We start from the raw sequence: 10,042 nt of genomic DNA, 5'->3' as shown, positions 1-10,042 counted from the left end.
AGGATTTTAAGTATATGTCAAAAAATGTACATGAAGTAGCTCTGATTTAGTTTAAGATTTGCTATTTTTTGTCTGAAATTTGAAATTTGATTAGCTGCGTTGAGATGATTGTGTGTGACACAGGATGTCTTATTTTGAAAGGAAGTCATGAAAAATATCTGACAAAAATCATAAAATATTTCAAGTTTGGACGGAAAAAAAGCTTCGTTTTATTTAGCCATTTTTTTAAGTTATCATAATAGTAGCATTAATATAAAAACAAATCAGTGTTTTATTTTCCTGAAAAGTGAATATGACTTCGTAGCTCCTGTTAGGATGTTGACAGTGAGAAATTGACCTATATGGCTGCTGACTATGGAGTTATGCTGACCGCTGGGCTAAAGGCATCGACTGTAAGATTAGAAAAAACGAGTCAAACTTGAACGCCTCATTGTCCATACGTGACAGACGCACGTACGTCATGACGTCAGTTGAAAGAGGGCGCCTCGCTGCTGGCGGCGAGTTTAAAGAGTCCAGACTGGAGAGAGCGGCATCTATCCCGTAGTTTTAGGCGGTCAACCGGGACAGAGAAGATGTCTGACGACAGGTAGGAACTTCACAGCGTCTACGTTCAGTTTAGAAGCTGCTACGTTCACAAACACTCATAGAATCCTTTCTAATCTGGGTGTTTTGAAATGTTTTGGCGCGTGCAGCCCTCTGTTTCCACTCAGATCGCTCATGATAGTCATCTTTCCGGCTTTTTTTGGTGGCTGATCGCGGTTGTTTGTGAAGAGAAAGCTGATAAACATGATTTTGTTGTTTAGTGAATCTCTGATCTAATCATTTCCGTCCGAAAACCGAGGCTGATCCCCGATACCGCGCTTTTCTCCTCCCAGGCCTCCACTCTTTTCACCCTCAACTCTGATTATTCAAATCCAGCTGTGGCTTAAATTCTCGTTTACATTTCAAACCCACAGCAGTGTTGCATCTTTACATTTTGGAAGATAAATGACGGTTTGAAAATTTGCGCGGTCCCGTCCGCTAGTGTCCACGTCAAATATGGCGGGCGGGCGCGCGGAGATCCCTTCTAGAGGGATCTGGTGAATCGGTCCCTGCGGGGGGTTCCTGGTTCAGATCCGCGCGGCAGTGACTCATCCTAACGCTCGTGTCGTTCTGTTTCCATCTGTTTTCCTCTGTTCATCCAGCATGCCGCTGCAGGAGCTACCCTGCGGCCTCCAGAGCCACGCGCCCTGCCAGTCCCGCAGGATGCACAAGCGCAAGACCAGAGGCCACCTGAGCGAGGGCCTGGACACCGAGTGCACCCCCACAGAGCTCATCCAGCAGTGGTCCCCCCCACACAAGACCCAGAGACTCACCTGCAAGGACAAGGAGAACGACCTGTTCGTCCTGGCCAGGAGACCCAGGAGAAGGAGGGACTCCAGAGCAGGTGAGGAGCTGCTGCTGTGAGGAATGCAGGGCTGTGAAGTCAGCTGTCACTCTCTGATCTCCATGTCTTCTGCAGGGATTTCATGGGATCATCTGCCAGACGAGCTGCTGCTCAGGATCTACTTCTACCTTCCTCTTCAGGACCTGCTTCGGGTCTCCTTAGTCTGTAAACGTTGGCATCGTTTGGTGTGAGTCTGTCACGTCCGTCTAGTTTTACTTTTTTGCCCACATACAAGTTATTTTGCTGCAGAAATAAGCGCAAGACAACATTGGACCATTAATAACAATAAAGTAAAATGATCTGGAGGGACGGATCCAGCCCCCAGGCCTTTACTTTGACACATGCAGGGTGGTATGTCTTTTATTTTGAAAGGAAGTCATGCAAAACTCTTGTCAAAAGTTATAAACTATTTCATAATAAAAACTAAACTATTTTCTCTTTATGTTTATGCTTTATTTATGCCCAAAAACACACAAAAGTTTACTTAAATGTATCATATCAGCGGCAACAACATAAATTTAAATCAGAATTGTATTTTTCTAAAGAGTAATTGAAGACTTTTGGCTCCTACTGGGTTTAGATTTGGAGAGAAACCGACCCGAGTGGCTCTGTAAGTGTTGAAGGTTGGATGGCTTCTATCAATTCAGGCTAAAAACGACATAATCATAATTAAGAGACCACTGGGAAGGCTTTTACAGATGATCGGAATGGGTCTATAACTTGGAATGTATTGTTGAGAGCATTCCACTTGTGTTGTGGTCAGGTTCGACGAGTCTCTGTGGCACAGCGTGGATCTGCAGGGTCTGACCAACACAGGTCCAGCTCTGCAGCAGGTGCTGAGGACCGGGGTCCGGCGCCTGCGCTGCCCTCGCGCCTTCGTCGAGGAGCTGCACCTCACAGGAACAGAGTGAGCTTTGCGGATGGTTGGACCACAACCATCTGGTTCTGCTTGAACGGTACCTCACTTGTTACCACAGAGACCTTTCTTCATTGCCTCTTCTCTTTCTGTCCAGACCTCTGCAGCTGGTGGAGATGGATCTGTCCAGCTCCATCATCCCAGTTTCTGCTCTGGAGAGCATCGTGTGCCGCTGTCTTCGTCTGGAGCGACTGAGCCTGGAGGGTCTGCAGCTCTCGGACGACATCGTCAGGTAAACAAACCGTTCTGGTTTGGTTTATATCCACAGGATTTACCGCTCTCCTGTTATTCACAGTTGATTCGTTCATCACTAGAGCTGCCACAATTAGTTGAGTAATTGACTTAAAATAGTCGACGACTAATTTAATAATCGATTAGTTGTTACTTTAAATGATACGGAGTCAGAGTGTAGTAAAGTTGAACGTTATAGTGACATTCTGTTAGCTTTTTGGACTATTTTGGCATCTATTAAAGTTTTTTAAGGCTATTTTGGAGTTGAGCTAATATTTCAGCTACATGCTAGCTTTTTTAGCTTATTTAAGCTTTTTTTTATTTAGTTTTTTTAGGCTTTTTTTGGAATTTAGTCAATATTTCAGCTACATGCTAGCTATTTCGGCTAATTTAGGTATTTTTTATAAGTTCTTTTACGATATTTTGGAGTTGAGCTAATATTTCAGCTAGATGCTAGCTGTTTTGGCTAATTCGTGATTTTTTTTTTTCAGTTTTTTTAGGCTAATATGGAGTTGAGCTAATATTTTAGCTGCATTCTAGCTATTTTGACTAATTTAGGATTTTTTTTTGTTTGTTTGTCTTTGATTCTGATTTGAAGTATAGCTAATATTTCAGCAACATGCTAGCTATTTTGGCTAATTTATGTATTTTTTATGAGTTCTTTTAGGCTATTTTGGAGTTGAGCTAATATTTCAGCTAGATGCTAGCTGTTTTGGCTAATTCGTGATTTTTTTTTTTCAGTTTTTTTAGGCTAATATGGAGTTGAGCTAATATTTTAGCTGCATTCTAGCTATTTTGACTAATTTAGGATTTTTTTTTGTTTGTTTGTCTTTGATTCTGATTTGAAGTATAGCTAATATTTCAGCAACATGCTAGCTATTTTGGCTAATTTATGTATTTTTTATGAGTTCTTTTAGGCTATTTTGGAGTTGAGCTAATATTTCAGCTAGATGCTAGCTGTTTTGGCTAATTCGTGATTTTTTTTCTGCAGTTTTTTTAGGCTAATATGGAGTTGAGCTAATATTTTAGCTGCATTCTAGCTATTTTGACTAATTTAGGATTTTTTTTTGTTTGTTTGTCTTTGATTCTGATTTGAAGTATAGCTAATATTTCAGCAACATGCTAGCTATTTTGGCTAATTTATGTATTTTTTATGAGTTCTTTTAGGCTATTTTGGAGTTGAGCTAATATTTCAGCTAGATGCTAGCTGTTTTGGCTAATTCGTGATTTTTTTTTTTCAGTTTTTTTAGGCTAATATGGAGTTGAGCTAATATTTTAGCTGCATTCTAGCTATTTTGACTAATTTAGGATTTTTTTTTGTTTGTTTGTCTTTGATTCTGATTTGAAGTATAGCTAATATTTCAGCAACATGCTAGCTATTTTGGCTAATTTATGTATTTTTTATGAGTTCTTTTAGGCTATTTTGGAGTTGAGCTAATATTTCAGCTAGATGCTAGCTGTTTTGGCTAATTCGTGATTTTTTTTCTGATTTTTTTTTTTTTTTTTAGTTTAATATGGAGTTGAGTTAATATTTTAGCTGCATTCTAGCTATTTTGACCAATTTAGGATTTTTTTTTGTTTGTTTTGTTTTTTATTCTGACTTTAAATATAGCTAATATTTCAGCTACATGCTAGCTGTTTTGGCTAACTTAGACTTTTTTATTTTTAGACTAATTTGGCGTTCAACTAATATTTCAGAAGCTCCAGCGGCCAAATTCAGCTTACAGCATTCAAACAAGGATCTTTGCAGATAATGCTACTGTGAATATACCTAATTTTTAGTTAGTTTAAAGCTAATAACGGTTAGGATGTGTGTTTACATGCACTTTTTGCATGACCTGATTAGTCGACTATTCGGAAAAATTAATTGGTGATTAGTCGTCTATTAAAATAATGGTTTTTGGCTGCACTATTCATCAGACTCGTGTTGAAACCTTTGCTGCTGGGGTTTCTCTTCCAGGAGTCTGGGGAAGAACGTCGGCCTGCAGCAACTCAACCTGAGCGGCTGCTCCGGCTTCTCTGCTTCTGTTCTGGCTGACATGCTCAAGTCCTGCTGCAGGTCAGTGAAGCCCTCTAAAAATGCAAGAAACCTCCTTAAAATCACCAAAAATCATAGTGTTGTCATTCTGTCTTCTCTTGTGTTCGTTCTGCAGGATCGAGCAGCTCAACGTTTCCTGGTGTGGCTTCGACAAGGACCACGTAAAGAGTGTGGTTAGTAATGTCAGCCCCAGCGTCAGCAGCCTGAACATCAGCGGGTACAGAGAGAGCCTCACGTTAGACGGTTAGTTGAGGAGAAACTGACCCATCTCTGATGCTCTGCCTTGTGTATCTCTAATTATCCTTCAGCTGAAGAATAAAACAACTCAGACAAAAGCAGACTGAATGAAGAAATTTCCACCACACAATATAAGGATGGGGTCAATCTGAGAATCAAAAATGGGACGGCTCAAGCTGTTATAGTTAGTTTTTACCTTTTTAATCAAGTCAGATTCCACGAATTAAAGCAGCTGTTAGCATAGTTCTATTTTATTTATTTAATTGACATTTAAACTCTAATCTTAGTGTACATGGGGAAAGGGAAGTGTTGGATGACAGTGAAGGCAGAGGAGTTTTTTATCATTTTTATTTATTTTCCTTCACTGCCAAGTGAATAGTTTGTGCGAGTGATCATTTTTCTGTCACTGATGGAACGATGTGCTGGTGTTACAGATGTAAAGATCCTGGTCGACAGATGTCCTGAAGTTCAACACCTGGATTTAAGGTACCGTCGGGTCCATCAGCGTTTAGGGTGTTCCTGTTGAAACAGAACAGAAACACCCCATACATTCATACAAAACTCTTCTTCACTCCCATCATCTTTTAATCTGTTCTCAAAGTGTTACCAGTGGTCTTTTAATTATGATTATGCTGTTTTTTAGCCAAATCTATAAAGTGTGAACCCGCCCCCACTTCCTATCATCCATCTGTTTGCTCTATCCAGCTAGCTAATAGCCCCTCACAACCCCAACTTAACATTAGCGCTGCAGCAAAAATGGTGAACATCATGGAGCTTTCCAGCCGTACAGTTTTGATCCAGATTCCAGCTCAGACGAGGACAACAAAGACGTTCATGGACCTGTTTGTCTGCAGGTGGATGTATCAGAATGGAGTGGAGCAGGGAGCTTGTAGTTTCCCAAATACAATCTTTATTTTGTCTGCTCCTGATTCACAACAATGTAAATAAAGAAAAAAACTCAGAAATACTATTTAAAATAAAATTTAATTTAGATATGTCCTCCATTGTGAGAAAAATTCCACAAGAACATGTTAAAAACACTGGGATGAACTGGATTTCTTTGATCAGAACTTGTCTGTGTTTCAGTGACAGCACTCTGCTGATGGCCGACTCCTTCCTGGTTCTCAAGGAGCTGAAGAATCTGCAGCACCTGTCGCTGAGTCGCTGCTATCACATTCACCTGGCTGCTCTCACGTAAGTTCTCACCTGAAGCTGCAGCGTCATGATGAACATATGCAATGAGAGAGGATCTACAGTAACGGGATTAAAGAGTAATCAAACAGAGAAGTTGGAGGCTGACTCCGCCCACAGCTTGAAATGTGAAAATCCAGGTAGAGGGGTGGAGCTGGGGAACAGGACTGTTATATTACTGGAGCTGCAGATCATGATGTGGGACTGAAATTCAACTGTAATACCTCGATTCAACCTGTAGGGGGCAACACACCGATGGTTTTAGACTATTTATTTTAATTTGTCAAACATTGACCAACAGACTGCACTTTTAAAGCCCCATTTATAGAGATCAACAGGCAAAAAAAGTGGATTTAGGGTTTGGTTACCCTTCTGCAGACTCAACGTCATGTTCCATTCCTGCAGGGATCTGGGTCAAACGCTGCCCTCCCTGCGCCTGCTGGACGTCTTCGGCCTCGTGCAAGACAACCAGCTGCCGCCCCTAAAGAAGGAGATGCCTCGCGTCAGCATCAACTCCATGCCGTTCTCCACTGTGGCTCGCCCCACGCCCGCCAGCAGACTCCCCGGGTGCCACGGCGACCGCAGCATGTGGAACAGGAAGTGCCGCCTCAGCGTCCCGCTCTGACCCCGGACGCACTTCCTGTGTTTTTTACAGGGACAGTTCATGCTGCAGAGCAGGACCTACACGTCAGGAGAAGACGACCTCAACGGCAGGCTGGAAACTCAGAGAGAATCGTGTCATTTAGAAACCTGTGAACGTTTAGCCTAAATGTGTAGGAAGTTTGAAATGATGTTCTAATAATGTTACAAGGAAAACACTCAGATCAAGGCGTGACAGTTCTCTGCTGCTGCTAGAAATGAACGGCTGGCTCTAGTTGATGCAGTGTTATGTCATTGCTGAATGATAGCTTCTGTTCATGTTCCAGTCCCCTCAGGCTGTCGTGTTTTGAAGCCTCTGTTCATTTAATGATCCTTTTTAATGGATTTTAACCCTAGCGATCGTTGGTTCTGAGTCTGAAGCGCAGGAACCGAACAGCCAATGACGCTGCAGGATGATTTTACAAAGGTTATATTTTTGTATTAATCGGACTGATGCCGTTCTTGACTCAAAAGGTTTGAAATGCAAATTAATTAAAATCACGTTTGTTACTCTCTTGTCTATTATGTCACCAAAATCATCCATTTAATCAAATATTTGTTTGATTGAAACTTATTTTAGTTCAAACTCTTAATATTCATCAACTATAAAGCAGCACAGGAGACCAGTTTCATGAAATATGGGTTTATTTTATCCTCACTTCTCATATTTTTAGTTTTTTGGGTCTATTTTATTTTTTATCCTTTTAAAATAAAGAGTTATTTAATGAAATTTTCTTAATTTGAGAATGTTTTGTTTTCCTAGTGCAAATGTCTGCAACCTGCGGCTCTTAAACCCCTCCACTGTGGCTCTGGTTATATTTTAATATAACAAAAGTAACATTTTAGATTTATTCTATAGGTTTATTAAGAAAAAAAAGTCATAAAAGTCAAACTTTTACCAACTCCTTCACAAACGGTATGTATCACTATCCTGACTACAGTACCCATAATGCTCCAACAATCCATCAGTTAAGTTTCATAGTCTAAACTAAAGTATTTTGACAGATCTTTGAGTCCTGTTTTGTCAGTATATGTAACCAGAATTTAAGGTCCACTTTCTATTTTTAAGTTTAACACAAAAATCAAGAATGTTAATTATGAAAAATATTAGTTCTGGTTTATTTATTTATTTAGATGTAGGACTTTCTCGATGAGATGGTTTTGGGTTTATTTGTCAACACGCCTGACATTTCACTACCTACTACTACATTCCCTACATTTGTAGGATTTTATGTGGTACAGGATGTCTTTTATTTTGAAATAAAGTCATGTAGACTTCTAAAGAATCATTACACATTTTGAAAAAAGGCTATTTTCTCTTTGTTTCTATTTTAATTTTGCTTGAAAAAAACACATGTTTATCATAATAGTAACAACAGCATAAATATAAATCAGTATATTTTTTTCTAAAAGGTGAAATAAGACTTTGTGGGTCCTACTGGGATGCTGTCAGTAAGAAATCCTCCAGAAAGGCTCTTTAACTGTTAAAGTTTGTCCCAGTTGGCCAAGAATCACAACTTGGGGTCAAAACATGTACTAAAAAAGTAAAAACCTTACATGCTGTTGATTGGTATACCTGAGTTTCAGCTCTCTCCATAGATTTTTATTGGCTGGACCGCTCCACGACCTGCAGATGTTCATTGGTTGCCTTGTCTGCATGTCTTGGGTCATGATCCTGTTGGAAGGAGAGTCTAACTGGTCTTTGTGAACCAGAACTCTTATTGGTTACTAGATGAAATACATATAAATTCTTTAAAGTGGATTTCTTGATTTTCAATCTCACTGTTCAAATGAACCATTAAGATGACTATCAATTTATGTTTAAGTGGGCGAACCAACAAAATCAGCAGATGATCAAATCCTGATTTTCTCCACCTTGAAGGGGTTAAAGCAAAACATTATTTAGTCATAGCAAAAGAACTTTTTCGTGTGGGTTGCAGGAGGAGAGCAGTTTCAATGTGGAGGAGGGGACTCCCGCCTCTGACATGGATGATTTGACAACAGTTACAGCACCAGAAGACTGGTGGAGAAGCTTCATTCAAGCACCAAATGGGCCGCAGTTCTGGGATTAAGTCTCAGAAATCTGGGAGCATCTCAATAACAAACAGTGTTCTGTTAGACCTGAGGTTTTGCTTAAATGAAAAGCAAATCCCAACTGCGCTCGAAGCAGTTTGTTCAACTGAAACAGTTTGTTGTCATTGGCAGAAACAACATGGATGCATCTGGCCCTTCAGACAAACCAACTATGGTGCTTTAAGTTTGGTTGAGATGAGATTTCCAAACAAGAAGAGGCTGCAGTTTGAGGAAAAGCAGTTTTTCACCTGATGCATGGTCAGTATTAGACCAGAGGAGCAGTCTTGAAGACGGTATGACAGTAGATAGAATCACAGTTTTTGTTTGGAACGCCAACATTTAAACAAACTGGGGAATCAATCACTTTGTTATTAAAAATGTTCAATTACAAGTAAAAGTACTTATGATAAAAATTACTAAAGTTAAAGTAAAATCATTGAAACTACAGAGTAGTTATTCATTAGAAAATATAATTAAAAATACAACTTTTTTCATGTCAATCTCTAAAAGTTTTTTGCAATCTGTAAATTGAAAAGTAACATTTAAATGGTTTAACATACTGTTTTGATTGTGATCTGCACTACAGCAACACATAAAAAAATGCTTTAAAAAAATGCAAATAATTTACACAAAATCATTGAAAACTTATAAAACATCTTGCTTTTTTTAATCTACTACTTTAATTTAAGTAGAAATTAAACCTCAGTTGAAGTAACTCTTCATTTCAGTAAAGTGATGTTAATCAGTATTGTTAGGAAAATTCTTAATGCAATATGCAAAAACTGCCTAAAACTATGTTTTAGGCATCAAAGTCCTTTTTTTTAATGTACTCTTAGTAAAAAGTAATCTACGCTAAAATCGTGGCAGTTAAATTTGATTTTTAATTGTAATTTTGTACATTTAAATGTGCTAATTTAGTCTAAATAAGTAATTCAGTTAATTCATACACTTCAAGTACATGGTCTACAGTAGCTATGCTTTTTACCCAAGTATATTATAAAAAATTATAAAAAATAAATTATTAAAAAATAAAAAAAGCTTCAAGTGTGTAATTTTTACTAAAGGTAAACATGAATGTATTGCAACGCAAGTAAAGAAAAAAAGAAAAGAAAAATAATGTCCTGATTTTTTATTTCTCCTCTGAAACAAATAGAGAAAATTGCCAGCTCCACCTGAAAAATTATCATGCAGCTTTCTATGCAATAAAAGAAAGAAATATTTGCTCTTCTGTTACTTTGAAACTCATTAATGCAATAATTTTGCAAAGGGTAACTTTTGCTGGAAAAAGACT

At 38.7% G+C, this 10,042-nt stretch overlaps 1 protein-coding gene and 2 long non-coding RNA genes across 3 annotated transcripts in view; 2 read left to right on the top strand and 1 right to left on the bottom strand.

Moving 5' to 3' along the window:
* The first annotated feature begins 421 nt into the window (after positions 1-421).
* Positions 422-7,188, top strand: skp2 (S-phase kinase-associated protein 2, E3 ubiquitin protein ligase). Its single transcript, XM_024299822.2, has 10 exons — positions 422-586; positions 1,185-1,426; positions 1,502-1,613; positions 2,190-2,333; positions 2,440-2,574; positions 4,534-4,632; positions 4,727-4,854; positions 5,283-5,334; positions 5,935-6,042; positions 6,445-7,188. The coding sequence occupies exons 1-10, from the start codon at positions 573-575 to the stop codon at positions 6,662-6,664; spliced, it is 1,254 nt and encodes a 417-aa protein (XP_024155590.1). The 5' UTR covers positions 422-572; the 3' UTR covers positions 6,665-7,188.
* LOC112163438 lies at positions 4,904-6,530 on the bottom strand. Its single transcript, XR_002922278.2, has 2 exons — positions 6,408-6,530; positions 4,904-5,367 (listed from the first exon to the last, which is right to left on the bottom strand). It is a non-coding gene; the product is annotated as an uncharacterized LOC112163438 (long non-coding RNA).
* Positions 7,189-8,565: 1,377 nt separating the features above from the next.
* Positions 8,566-10,042, top strand: part of LOC112163436 — a 55,931-nt gene continuing 54,454 nt past the window's right edge. The window contains exon 1 of the long non-coding RNA XR_002922276.2: positions 8,566-9,009. This is a non-coding gene — a long non-coding RNA (uncharacterized LOC112163436). The remainder of the gene's footprint in view (positions 9,010-10,042) is intronic.

The sequence above is a fragment of the Oryzias melastigma genome, linkage group LG12 (assembly GCF_002922805.2).
Source record: "Oryzias melastigma strain HK-1 linkage group LG12, ASM292280v2, whole genome shotgun sequence".
Taxonomy (NCBI): Eukaryota; Metazoa; Chordata; class Actinopteri; order Beloniformes; family Adrianichthyidae; genus Oryzias; species Oryzias melastigma.
Note: the sequence above shows the minus strand (reverse complement) of the source record. Positions and strands in the feature narration are given on the sequence as shown.